We start from the raw sequence: 15,061 nt of genomic DNA, 5'->3' as shown, positions 1-15,061 counted from the left end.
TTCATGACCACAGGTGTTCATATCATGTCCATTAATTATGGATTACCCCAAAGTCTGTCCCCGGGCCCTCTTCTCCCTCTATAAACTCTCTATTGGTAATCTCATTAGCTCCTTTGGGTTAACTATAACCTATATGAACAACACATGTGTGTGTATGCATCCATTCATATATACATGCATGTATCTACTTATACATACATATACATGATGCCTCAGTCAAAAAAACTTAGCCCATTGAAAAACAATTTCAGCTCCCATCAGTCACCTTAATCAAAACTTCAGCTTTCAAAAGAAAGTAACTTTTCATTCTCTCCCTTATAGGTCAATGTAATTGATCATTGCCAGTTCTCTACCCTGGGCTTCTACCAGCTGTCTCCATTTTGGATGGTTGTGCACATTCTTCCAAGTGCTGGATCAGAATTTCCTTCCAGACACCCATTTTTGGGGATCCTCTCACGTACCTCCTGACTTCCAGCTGTGCTTTTCCTCTCACTGACAGTCGCTGAGGCTTCATTCTTAATGAATTCTTAAGGTGGGTGGCTTTCGTTCCACTGTGGAATTCCTTCTACTTCTCTTTCATGTTCCAAAATCTAAAGACTAACAGAGGTTTTCATGGTTTGAAGAGGAGGAGAAAATAGCTTGAGCCAACAGGAAACACATTTTCCTGGAGGTAACTGAGATCTAGATGCTCTGTTGCTTCCATTTGATGAGATCACACTATCCCAGGAATTTCTCCCTTTCCATTCATCTCCCTTTCCACACCTCTTTGGCCTCATTTTCCTGGGCCAATCATGACAAATGAGGTTAAAAGAATAAGAAAAAAAGGTTAGGATATTGGTCAGTGGCCACATTTTGGATCATTAACACTCACTTTCCATAATAACCCACAACATATCCAAGATGCAATTGTTAGAAAGTTCTTCCTTATATTGAGCTAAAATCTGCCCACTAGAACTCCCGATATTGCTTCTAGCTCTGAGTGCTGGAGCCCCAAGAAGATTCTTCTACAAGTCAGTCACGTAAGTAGTTGGTGACATCAGTTAAGTTTCTCTGACTTTTCTTCTCTAGGCTGAGTCCTAGTTCCTTCAAGTGTTCTTCATTATAATATAGTTTCGAGGCTCTACTTGACTATATTGTTTTTAGTCCTTTGGATGAGTTTTCTTTTGTCAATGATGCTTTTTAATACTTGGCATCTGGAACAGGACACACTATTCCAGATGTAAACTGATGCAGGCAGAGTAAAATGGGAACATTGCTTTAAATTTCACTCCCTATGCCAAGTTTTCCAAGATAATCATGTACTTTACATGCGGACAAGGAAAGGTACTTTGGTAAGATGATGCCTACAGAAAGAGTCAGGCCAAGCTTAAAAGAGTTCCCTCTCCAATGGTATGGTGCTAAAAGTTTAACAACCACCTTTCCAGAAGAAAACTGTACATATAACTCACATTCAAATTTAATTTGCTTTATTAACAAGAAAATCAACAAATCAATACATCAAGTCACAGTTTGTAACATTTGCTGATTTCTGAGGTATAAAAATACTCACACTGAAAATTTAATAATTGGCTCTTCCTACCAGTTTCAGCCAGCTCCAGCATGCCCTTTCTCTTATCATACTAAAGACAATAGCACTCTTCAGTCACCAAGCACCCCAAATTGCCTCTTTGGCTGCTTAACTCTACATCAGGAGTTCTTGACTGTGTGTGTGTGTGTGTGTGTGTGTGTGTGTGTGTGTGTGTGTATGTGTGTGTGTGGTGGGAGGATGGACCCTTTTAACAGTCTGGTAAAGTCTATGGACCCTTTCTCAAAATAAAGTTTTCAAATGCATAAAGTAAGCTACATGAGATTTTAAAGGGAACCATTTATACTGACATACAGTTATCAACATTTTTTTATAAGTTCATGGACCTCTGCTCTAGTCTCTGACATGATCTTCTCTTGCACTGGCTTACTCCCTTGTGTTTTAGAACTCACTATCTGCATTTTTAACAATGCCTCTATCCACTTGACCGCAGATACTATTTGCTTACTTGACTTACTGTTTTCTAATCCAGACAACACTTCTCACTATTGGTCTCCCTGACTAATTCCTGGCTTGGATCTGGGAACCTTGTCTTACATCTGAAACCATGTCTATTCTTAACTCATCAAAGCTGGCACTGAGAATGCCAGCTTCCCTTGGCTTTATCTTAAGGCTTGGTCAGGTACAACAGGACACATTTATTGTTCCTATAAGCCTTCCAGCAAAAGGTAGAATTAGCTTCATTAGACAGAAATCTCTATTTTTAACGCTGGTATTTTTCTAATGGAATCATTTCTATATTGCAATGCTATGAGAAGGCAAACTTCATGAATTATTTTTACCACTGTGTCCCTAGTCCCTGGCACACAGTAGGTATTTAATAAGTATATATTGAGAAGATGAAATAACAAATGAATGACTGACATTAATGCACTAAGGAAGATGGAATACATTACTATGAAAGAATAAATTAAACAGTAGGTCAGGCTAATGGCAAAAATAATAGCTCAACTGGCACATTGTAGTCAATTAATAAATGCTCATTAATTGACTGATTAGCTAGTATTTGTTTAGGTGGCAAGATCTTATGGTTGTTCAAAAACTAAAGACGTTTTTATGCAGGTGCTCTAAATTCCCAGAGCAGAAAAAAAAAATAAGCACAGTTCTTCCTTTATTCAATATTTAATTTAAATTTTTAAATATTTAAATTTTACCTGAAGACAGTCATGAAATCTGGCCTCATGGAAAGAGCTATAGGGACAGTCAATTAAATATTCCTTTTATAAAGTCCTTCCTCCATCTTGCCAGGTAATGGCATGCAAGTTACTTGTCCTTTCCATATTTCAGATCTCCAGTCTCAGAAATAAAGTTCGCTATAATGGCCCTTGTCATCTGCCTGACCCTCCTCATTGGGGAGATGACAAAGCCAACATCAAAAGGGCTTTGGAGATGAAGTCTAGTCTATAGGCAGAGTTATTGCTCTCATTTATCATGCTTTTCAAGCAGCTAGCAGAACTACCAGACCTACTTCCTTCTGACAATTATAACTGCTAACATAGGCCTTCTGATGGGAAGATTCCAACCACATGGATATTTTTAGTTATTGTGAACAGCAATCACTGTAAATTTTTCCAGGAACCAGACATCTAGAATTAGTCCATTACAAGTAATTATGTGCAATTATGTAGAAATTAGGTTTGTTTTCCACCAGCAAAGCTTCAGGACAGAGAGTACATATCATAAAGTAATGGGATTAATTTGACAAATGGCAGCCCTCAAATCCTGACACTGTTTAGTGATCCAGCAATAACAGTGTTGCTTTGCCAGGAAGGGGAAATCATGATATTTCTAGAAGAAAAATTACTGTACAAGGTCACTTGGCTCAGACTGAGTCCATTGTCTGACAGAACATCCATCTAGAACAAGACAATAAATTCATCCTAATGATACTACCTTACTTTTAAACGGAACTTTACAAAGCATATTCAGATAACCCATATTATCTGATCACTCCTCTTCATCTCTGATAAGATCGACAGGAGCAGAGCTCTTATGCCCATTTTATAGATGAGAAAAGCAAGGCAAAACTTAGAAGCATTAAAAGACATCATCAAGGTCATAGTGCTAAGGTCGTGACAGACCTGGAATGAGCAAAGCCAAACCATCAAAGCCCTAGATTAGTTTTCTTCCATTTTCACCATGGTTTTTCCTTTACTCTGAATTCCTAGAACTCATTTGTGGAGATCCTAAAGGAGATCATAAAAATATTAGATTATAGATTTAGGAAAGGAAGTGCCTGAAAGGTCGTATGGTTCCACACCTTTAATTTACAAATGCAAAAACTGGGCATAGAGAGCAGAAGAGCCTTGCCCAAGGTCACATGTGGTGAGTGGGTGATCTGGAACTAGAACTCAGATCATGGACTCCAAGTCCAGAGAAGGTTACAATGTTTTGACTGACTCTGGTAGGGTTCAGAGACAATAATTAATGCAGTAGAAGGGTTTTTTTAAAAATATCTGAGCACCCCTATTTTAGAAATGAGGAAATCTGACACTTTGAGAAGGTGTCTCGCCTACAATCATACACTAGAATTTTGACCCAGGTCTACTGAATTTAAGAATAGGACTCTTTCAACAAAAATCACACTGCAACTCCAGTCCTCTAAAGAAGGCAGCATGGACAATATTTAAGTGAAATGTATATCCAGGACAAATTTGAATTTGGCATTTATAGTAATGGTTAGAAATGAGAGCATTTGTGCTGTTGTAACCCCCAGTTGGCATTAGTGATATGTCATATGAGCTAACTACTTGCATTATGTGAAAAAGCATAATGAAAAGTGAGGGCAATTGGTTGATTCCCAGTCTATAAACTGATCTTTAGGTATTACTAGAAAGAAGAAAATTACTGAGGTGCAGCCCTTGCTGACATGGAAGTAAGCATGAATCTCCAAAACATGCAGATGCTTCTAGGAGTAGTTATCTGGGACCTCCTTTCTCTGGGGCAATGATTTCAAAGTCTGGTCAGAGGACCCTTGGGAGTCCCTAAGAACCTTTCAAGAAATCTGTGAGAACAAATCTGTTTTTATAATAATATGAAGACATTTTAATTTCTTTTTTATCTTTAAAAAATTTTAATGTATGGAATAAAAGAAGCATTTCCATAACATAGTATAATGAAAAAAATGATTGCACATGAAACTACAAATCTATTATGTACAATTGTCTAGTGCTTTTAAGTATATAATAAAGTTATCATGTAAATTTCTTTTTTTTCCTTCCCCCTTGCCCTAGATAGGAAGCTTATTGGCTACAATTGCTCTCTTCCTGTCTCCACAACCCAGATGCTCTGCCTTCTTCCTTAGGTTAACATTCTTACCTGTGGTTTGGTTTCTTCCTCATCTTTGTAATAAAACAGCTGGTCTCCACGTAACACAAACCAGCGTTGTTGCCAGTTCTTCATGATATTTCTCTGTTTCTTTAGCCAACCAGACTTCAGTGCCCGGTCTGACAGGTTGGGGGAGGCTGGCCTGGCAGGAGGTCCACTTTGCTCTCCCATCACTAGACTTTTTGACCGGGCTGGAAAACAAGAACATGTTTGTAATTTCTAAGGATCTGCTCCATTCAGGTCATACATACTTTATCAAGTCTATCCTCATAGAGCGACCCATGTTAATCCTCTACTTAGGGTCTTGGCATGGGGTGTAGTTATATGAACGCTAGACCAATGGAGCACAGGCTATTGAACAAGAATGACATTTCAGCCTAATCTTAGCAATGGAAAGACTATGTTATGTTTGTCATCTGAGGACCAATGCATCTAAGATCAATGAGACTCATTACCAGAGGTAATCAACCAGTGATGACTTATTATATATTTTGGCCATGGAAACCTACCCTCTCTTTAGTCAAGGGAGTCATTTAATCTGCATCAGAGAGCAGGCACCCAATAGGCATGAAATCTTGAATCATTTGAAGTATAGTACTGAATTAAGTTACCAACACATTGCTTGAGAGGCCAGATCATGATTATGTGACTTCCCTCCTTGACTCCATGGTCCAAAATTGTTGGGAAAAAGTAAGGAAACTCATATTTTCATGAAGATGTCATGACATATGTGTTGGAAAATGAGTGTTTAATCACTTTCAGAGTTAGCATCAGGCATGAGTGGAGGATGAAGTAAAAAGAGCCTTCACTAATTGCCTACAGTTCCTGAAAACTCACACAACTAAAAATTCATCCTTATAGGTTATATCATTATTGTCCACAGTGGTATGTTTTAAAATGCAAATAGCCCCCTTGGGGTAGCATATCAAATTATTAATGCTTTAGATTGAATTAATTTATGAAAGAATAGCAAGGAAGGCATTTGTAAGTCTAAAGACTTTTTAACCTGTTATCCATGAGCTTGTTCTCTTTAAAAATACTTTCATAACAATATTTCAACATAATTACTTTCCTTTGTCATCTTATGTCTTTTATTTTATGGAATTAAGACATTATTCTGAGAAATCTTCCATAGGTTTCATCTGATGGTCCAAGGAGTCCATCACACACACACACACACACACACACACACACACACGCACAAGCACACATGGACACACAAATTAAGAATCCCTGTGAGACACAGGACAGGTAAATTTTGATTCAGGATAGAAAGAAGAAGCATGGCTCAGTACTTTAGATGGCCCCAGCAGGATGGCAAAATGGAAGCAGGAGTGGTTAATTAGAATCCCATGGAGGATGGGTGGTGGCAGGTAGTAGAGAGGTGCCAAAAAGGGATGATAGACCTCTAGAATGATTCTGGAAGTAAATGATTAGGCGTAAAACAGAGCAAATTTGTGCCTTCTAAACATGTTAAAACCACATTCCCTTCCACTGTCTTCCTTTTAACCAACATAGTGGAACCTGCTATAGTGCTGACTTCTCTTTGTGTCCTGATGTGTATGAATTCTCCCCTAGGTTTGGAGCCTACAAGCAGCATTGCTGGGCCTTACATTTTTGAATACTGACCTTTCATTTCTGTTCTCCAATTAAGGCCACATTTATACTTGGCAACCGAAACAACCATGTCAGTGGAATTAGACCTTTTCATCTTAAAATTGCACATCCATCACGTCAGCCAGGTCATTGTTGGTCCTGTTAACCACTAAGTGGATTTTTAAGATGACCCCAAAACTACTATGTAGATAGATTTTTTTTTTCTGCATGGAAATAACTTTCATGATAGTAGTACATTTGTCTACTTATGAGTTCCCTGTCTTCACCTAGGTCTTTTCTTGAGACTATGACCTTGGGAACATAATGGTTCTCCTTCCTTTTCCTTCATTTCCTTCTCTGTTTATGTCCTGTGGCCCCCATCTACACTATACCAAGTACTTACAACAGCAATTCACTCTTAGGTCTGTTTTTTTCTGAGCTAAACAGAAACTACTTTACAATACAAGCAGTGAGGATTATATGGGCTTAAACTATTTACTGCTAAGGCAAATACAAGTACCTTGGATAGATACAAGAGACCAGCTTGTTTAGCTTTAGACAGTTCTTAAGCAGTCCATGGGCCTTAGTATCTCTGACCATCTCCCTTACTTCAAGGTCCTTTTCCATGCCCTGTCTCCCCTCCCTCCCCCACAGTTCCTTATACCCCAACCCTAGTTTGATCTGGTGCACATTTTCAATGTGCTTTCTAGTTCATTATTTCACAATTCCTCAAATATGTGTTTCCTTTTTGGTCATCATCCTCTTCTGAACCAAATTCTCCTGTTCTCCCACTCAAACCAAATTCATTTTGGGCTCCTGACTTCCTTGATCTTAATGTGTGTTTGTCCTTCATTGCCAAAGAAGACCGTGTCATGAGAGAAATAATGACATGACTTGTACTTGACTTTGTTTTGAATGAGGGAGGGCTGTGCAGGTCACTAGCCTCACCTCTCCTCCAGAGCCATCTAAATCCAGTGACCAGATATTCATCAGGATGATTGGAGATGACCCAGGATGAGGCAATTGGGGTTAAGTGACTTGTTCAAGATCACACAGCTAGTGAGTGTCAAGTGTCTGAGGTGATATTTGAATTCAGCTCCTCCTGACTCCTGCACTGGTGCTCTATCCACTGCATCACATAGCTGCCCCGATCTTAATATTCTTTAAATGAATGAGCAAATGAGTGAATAAAAAAAAAAAAACATTTGTTAAGTGCTTTTTATGCCCTGGTCACTGTGATAAAGGTTGGGGGTACAAATACAAGAGCTAGACAGTACCTGCCCTAAGGAGTTTACTCTCTAATGGAGCAAACACTGCATATAGAGGAGTGGTGGCCAGAGAGGGGGTGTTTCAGTCTGGAAAGTAGAACCACGGGGAGAGCACTGAAAATGTTATTTCCAGGAGAAAGACCAATCAATCAATTAATCAGCATCTATTCGGCATTTTCTCTGTTGTATGCTTCACTAAAAAGTGCTAAGTGCTGTACATTCTGAGTTCTTCACTGGTTTGAAACCACTCCAGTCTCTTTGCCAAGAAAGCCCCAAATGGGGTCATGAAGAATTGGACACAACTGAGATGACTGAATGACAACAACAATAAAATAGGAATAATAATAACTTCTAAACCCACGGGACTGTTGTGAGGATCCAGTTGAGATAATTCACATAAATGTGCTGTCCAAACCTCAGAGGGACTATTATACAAAAATGAACTGTCATGAAAGAACAGAGATTTCATTGCAGCTCAGAGCCTGACTCCAAATCCAGGTGCTAGCCACTGTGCTACACTGCCACCTTGTATAGAAGCCTCTCCTTATTAACTCAGGCATTACTCCTTCCTGACACATCATGGCAACTTTTTCTAGATTCCAATGCCTTTAAGGTTGCAATATTTTTCCATGGACTCCTGACTCTCTATTGATATTTTATTCCTTCCTGCCCCTGGCCCAAATCTAATTCAAACTGAGCTTATCATATTTATGTGATGCTTTGTACTTTAAAAATATTTTATTTTTTCCCCAATTATGTGCAAAACTTTGCACTTTTCAATGTACTTTCGCTGGATTCCTCAAATATGTTTGTTTTACAAGCCTAGGGTGAAATGCAAGTCTCAGTACCTCTAAGAGAGAGGGAAGAAATGCGCTCAGGAGATAAATTCATCTCTTGAGTAGGATGGGGGTGCACTATATTAATGAATGGCATTCTGAAAGGCCTTTCCTTTGTGTCTGGCAGCCCATCAAAGCACATATCAGCTCATTTGGGCCCTAAAATATTTAATCCTGATCAGCAGTTGATCAAGACACATCCTGGTTGACTTCCTTTCAATGTTCCACAATTTGAGCTTTGAGGAATGGGACTCAGGGCAGTTCTTATTTCTGTGTTAGCCCTTCCTCCTGTGTCCATGAAAGTCACACACCTTTGGCACATGGACTGGTGCCTGCCACAATCCATCCAATCCAAACAACCTTCATGCTTGTTGAAATGTTGAAATCCTCTCTCCCTCCAGAGCTGCATCTCATGGGTCAGGAGAGCAGCTGACTCATTCCACCTGTATTTCTGTTGCCTTGGTGGGGAGTGCATTGAGGTCACCAAAGGAGAGTCAAGAGGAACAAGGAGACAATCCCTCAAGTTGCTTTCTGCAGCTGTTTCCTCCTTGCGTCATCCTGGCCACCCTGCTTTGGGGGCTGTCTTTATGGAGGCCTATGGACATCTAATGGAGGTGGCTTTTTGTATCACCTTTAAGGAACAGGGAGAAGGAGCAGTGGGGGCTAATTCTCCCTGGAAGCTGCCCTGTGACCTGGTATCACAAGAATCTAGTCCACCTGCTTCAAAGATTCTCTCCGAAGCCAGGAATGATCTGTTTCTTACGCTGCTTCTCAGTGCCTAGCAGAGTGCTTGGTGCATAGTAGGCATTTCAATACTTGTTATTTGACTGAGTGACCACATAATGCCTCTTGGGGCTTACTATGCCAGAAAAATAAAATCTAACCTGAGGGGAGGCAAAGGTATTATAGTTATAGAGGTTATCGCAACAATTCCTATAGGAAGGGAGGAAACAAGCATTTATTATATATCAGGCAGTATGCTAAGGACTTTGTAAATAGTGATTTTCACTATGTCATGTGAGTCTCACAACAACCCTGGGAGGTAGGTACTGTTAGTATCTCTATATTATAGTCGAGGAAACTGAGGCCAAACAAGGTTTAGTGACTTGCCCAGGGTCACGCAGCCAGTTTCTGAGGAGGAATTAGGGCAGTAGGTCTTTCTGTCTGCAGGCCCAGCATCCTAACCACTGCTTCCCCTAGCTGCCCATAGTAAGGCTAAGTCATCAGATAGCAAGAAAAGGAAAGATGGGCAAATTATCATAATAATCACCATGATAAGGCAATGGCAGGTAGATGGAAGGCTGGCCTTGGAACCAGGAAGACATATTTAAATTCTATTGATTCAAATTCTAAACTCCTTGCATATTGTACTTTTTTTCATTTTTCCAAGCCTAGCATAGTGCTTGGGGCATAGAATAACTGCTGAATAAACTATGTTGATTGATTGATACAGATGGAGAAAATTGTGGGGAGGAGGGCTAGTCACAGAAAATGTATTCAGGAGTGTAGAAGAGAAAATCTAGCCAGAAGTCTATGTGAGGTGAAGGGTTTGGGGTACAGTGTGAATTATGGATGGGCCTAGGCCTGGGTCTCCTGCACAGCTGCTAGAATTTTAACAAGAGCTTCACTGGAGTCACTGTCTTCAAAGGCCAAAAGATAGGAGTAGGGGGAGGCTAGGGGTTCATCAGTCAACAAGCTGGTTAGGGATTCTGGGTCTAGATTCTAGAAAAATGAGAGCAGACAACTCTTCTATCCTAGTTGCTGTCATGTACTTTAATCGAGTCAGGCAGTTAAACTGTTGATTTAATTGAACAACCAAGGCCTGCTTCAGATATTGAAACCCTACAGTTTAGAAGGCTGGACTTGTGCTGGAATACTGATTCAGTCAATTCCCAAGCTTTATTGCCTTAGTTAACCTCTCTGGGGCTCAGTTTCCTCATTTATAAAACAGAAAATTATATCAAACCATCTCAATAGCTGAAGAATATTTTTAAAAAAACAGATTGCGAAGAATCCTGCCAAGTGTTATATTGCAAAAACACATTTTCCCCTCTTATGATTTCTAGAACCATGCACTCAGCTATTAATTGCTTCACAGTTATTTGTTTCAAGCTCCAAAGTCCTTTCCAACACTAAGATTCTGTAACTTTGAATAAGCCTTCTCCCAGAATGGCAGATTGTCTGATGATTGATGTTAACTCCATAGATTTTGAATAGGAATGAGCCTCAGAGGGCTTCTAGCCTACACATTAAATTAACAGAAGAGAAGTCTCAGAGAGGTAAAATGTCCAATAATTATATCCGTCCATCCATCCATCCATCCATCCATCCATCCATCCATCCATCCATCTATCTATCTATCTATCTATCTATCTATCTATCTATCTATCTATCTATCTATCTATCTATCTATCTATCTTTTTATCTGCCTATCATCTATTATCAATTTATCTGTCATCTATCTATACATGTATGTATATAATATATATGCATAAGTTATATGTATAATTCTATTATCACCATAAATAGCATTTTCATAGTGCTTTTAAGTAACACAAAGCACTTTAATATAGGTTATCTTTTTGATCCTCACAATACTGGGAGGTAGGTGCTATTATTATCCTTATTTCACAAATGAGGAAATTGAGGCACCTAGGTGGTGACTTGGCCAGGGTCTCACAGCTAGTAAGTGCCTGAGGAAAGATTTTAATTAAGTTGGCAGGAGCATATTGAAGTTCTCAAAACAGAGTCTACAGGAACAGGGAATCAAAGGTATCACAGGAATCTAGGAATCTAGCTTCAAAGAATCTGTCTAAAGCTTGTAATGATCTATTTCTTACCCTACCTTTCAGAGCCTTGCATAGTGCTCTTAGTATAGTAGACTTTTTAAAATATTTGTTATTTGAGTGAATGAGCATGTAATGTCTCTTGGGACTTACTATGCAGGAAAAGTAAAATCTAATCAGTAAGGTAAGATTTTAACTAAGTCATAAATAGTAGAAGAGGGAATTCAAGCTCAGGTCCCCTGACTCATGATCTGCTCTTTCCATTTCAGCACATTGCCTCTTTATATACTTGGTCCTCCCTCCCTCCTTTCTCTGATCTCCAACAGACTTTTCAAAACATGTCCTGTGTTTAACTATCCTTTTCTTGTCTCCTGGGCTTAATTCTCCCCTGCGTCCATCTAGATAGTTAACTTTTCCAGTGTGTATGCTCCTGTACCACCTAACAGAGTACTCGGCATATTAGTGTCCAGTGCCCAGAAATGATTAAAAGGTTTTCCTCACACTTTAAAGGGGAGAGAACTCAATGTGCTCTTGAGATTTCTCAATAACTCCACGAGCAGATCACCCAAACTTGGTAATATTTTAAGAGGTTCCAAAGCCCATTGATCTGGATGGGGTGAGGAGGAAGTCAGGGCACTGGAGGTACAGTGACATCCTATCCTCAATTAGAGGATGCCTTTAAGCAAGGGAATAGGGATGTTCTCTGGCCTGTACACTTGCAACAAATGCAAACAGCAGTATGATAACAATAAGTGGCCCTTGAGAGCACTGATCTGGCTTCTTAGGAGTGTGAGGGGCAATGCCATCCACTTGCACAGGGCAGCTGTCTGTTTCCATTGTGTCTGAGAGGGAAATTGACTATCTCAAAAGAGTTCCTGGAGCAGAACCACAGAACCATAGCATTTTAGAGTGGGAAGAGAGTAAGTGCTCATCATATCTTCCAAATTGATTTAACATTTACAAAATGGATCAAATGGGCATTACTTATGAAAGAAATGAGCTCCATGAAAGAACGAAAGAAAGGAAAACTACTGTCACTGTTATTATTTATTAATAAACATTTTTCCTGTCCTAAGCACATCCTCTTAATCAATTATTTCACTTTTGTAAATATTTAAACAAAGGACTCACATCAACCTTCATCTATATCCTAAAGTTTGAAAGTTGATACTTTGATGATGATTTTTTGATAAAAGCAAAAAGAGCCTGAGGCTTAGCATGAATGACTTCAGGAGAGGAGAGTACACTTTTCTAGAGCAATGGGACTTTGCCTCAGGATACTGACATCCACAGAAGTACATTTCTTTTTCACTGAAGCCTACCATCCTTATGTCTCATTGCCATGTGGTCAAGGATTTGGGAATTTAAGGAACTTTAGAAGAACATCTTTTCCAAACCTCTCATCTCATATATGAGGATTTTGATATTTCACAGTATTCTATTTTTTTCATTCTTTTGATTCTGTTTTATAATTTCTTGATTTCTCAAAAAGTCATTAGTTTCCATTTACTCCATTCTAATTTTAAAGGAATTATTTTCTCCAGCAAGCTTTTGGACCTGCTTTTCCATTTGGCCGATTCTGCTTTTTAAGGCATTCTTCTCATTGGCTTTTTGGACCTCTTTTGCTGTTTAGGTTAGTCTATTTTTTGAAGTGTTATTTTCTTCAGTATTTTTTTGGGTCTCATTTAGGAAGCAGTTGACTTGTTTTTTATGATTTTTCTTGCATCTCTCTCATTTCTCTTCCCAGTTTTTGCTCTGCTTCTATTATTTGATTTTCAAAATCCTTTTTGAGCTCTTTCATGGTCTGTGACCAATTCATATTTTTCTTGGAGGCTTTTAATGAAGGAGCTTTGACTTTGTTGTCTTCTTCTGGTTATGTTTTAATCTTCTTTGTCACCAAAGTAAGATTCTATAGTCTGAGTTTTTTTTATGCTCCTTACTCATCTTCCCAGGCAAATATTTGATTTTTTTAACTCATTGTCAAGGTAGGACTCTGCTTCCAATGGGGGTGGATATGGGTGTATTGTCTCAGGTTTCAGGTGTTTTTTATCAGCCTCTTGATTCCCCCACTGTCTGTGGGTCCAGAGCTCCAGAAGCAGGAGCTATTGGTGCTGATGCTACTGTTTCCACCACGTTCTCCACCCTGGGACTGGGACTGGATCCTAGCTGGATGGTGCTCCTCTTTCACCTAGGTCTCACAGAGTTTTCCCACAGACCTTTTATGCTGTCTTTGGCATTTGTGGGTTCAGAAGTCTGTAAACTGACAAAGCTGCCAGTGATTCAGTTCCTTGAGGCCTGCTCCAGCTCTGTCTGTGCTGGCATGGCATGATTTGATATACCCTTCCTGTCGACCTTCCAGGTTTTCTTGGGCTGGAGATTTGTTTCACTCTTTCATTTTGTGGGTTCTGTAGCTCTAGAATTTGTTTAGAGTCATTTTTTACAGGTATTTGGAGAGGTGTGGGAGACAGCTAAAGCAAATCACTGCTTTTATTCCTCCATCTTGACTTTGCCCCATATATGAGGATTTTGAAGTTCAGAAAGCACAAATGCCCAAGGTCACAGAGAAAAAAGTAGTAGAAAGCAGAGAACCTAGGTCCTTAAGTTCCAAATCCTCTGCCAGGTCATGCAGCACCTGGGTACAATCCTTGCTGGTCCTGAATGCCATCACTGATAAGTAAATTTTCCACATTATAATCCCCACACTTCCACTCCTGAACTGTTTTTGACCCACTGAGATAGACAGATGATAGATGTATAGATAGATAGATAGACAGAGAGATGGATAGAACAATAGATCAATAAATAGATGGAGATAGATAAGATAGAAAATAGGTAGACAGACGAATAAGAAGTGGATAGATAATGGATAAATAGATGAATGATGGATAGATGAATGGTTACATGGATGGATAGATATGATAGATTATATAGATAGATAATAGATAGATGAATGGATAGATGGGTGGATGATGGATGGTTGGCTGAATGGTTAAATGAATGGATAGATGATAGATAAGATAGATAATAGGTAGATAGATAATGGATAGATGATAGATAAGTGGATGGATAGATAAGATAGATAATAAGCAGATAGATGAATGGATAAATGGATAGACAGATGGATAAATAGATGGATGATGGATGAATGGTTGATGAATGGATAGATAGGATGGGTGAGCAGATGGATGGATGGACAGATTAATAGATGAACCATTTATTGAGTGTTTACTATGTGTCAGGCACTATGCTGAGTGCTGAGGAAACAAAAATGCACAAACAAGACAGTTCTTGCCCTCAAGGAACTTACATTCTAAAGAGAAGGGAAAAAAATGCCATAAAGGAATGCTGAGTCGGGGTGAAGGTAAGGTACAATGACGAGAGATAGAGAAGAGACTGTAGGAGGTAGCATGAAGTCCTAATTCCCAACAAGATAAGACAAAAATGTTAGTGGATAAAGTACTACTAGACTTGGGGTCTGAAACACTTGAGTTTAAGTCCTGCCTCAGACATGTAACATCTGTGTGACTGTGGTCAAGTCATTAACTTTTGGGAGCCTCAGTTTTCTTGCTTGTAAAATGGGGACAATAACAGCACCTGCCTAAAAGGGTTATAGGATAAAATGAGCAAATGCAAAGTGCTGTACAAACATCCAAGTGCTATATA

At 39.2% G+C, this 15,061-nt stretch overlaps 1 protein-coding gene across 4 annotated transcripts in view; it reads right to left on the bottom strand.

Annotated features, from left to right (window-relative positions):
• ARHGAP22 (Rho GTPase activating protein 22) overlaps positions 1-15,061 on the bottom strand; it is a 414,522-nt gene that overhangs the window by 301,596 nt on the left and 97,865 nt on the right. For all 4 annotated transcript variants that reach the window (XM_072627640.1, XM_072627649.1, XM_072627648.1 and 1 more), the window contains exon 2: positions 4,904-5,103. In XM_072627640.1, coding sequence (XP_072483741.1) covers positions 4,904-5,103 — 200 coding nt within the window. The remainder of the gene's footprint in view (positions 1-4,903; positions 5,104-15,061) is intronic.

This window comes from Notamacropus eugenii, chromosome 1 (assembly GCF_028372415.1).
Source record: "Notamacropus eugenii isolate mMacEug1 chromosome 1, mMacEug1.pri_v2, whole genome shotgun sequence".
NCBI lineage: Eukaryota > Metazoa > Chordata > Mammalia > Diprotodontia > Macropodidae > Notamacropus > Notamacropus eugenii.
This window is presented reverse-complemented; position numbering and strand designations above follow the sequence as displayed.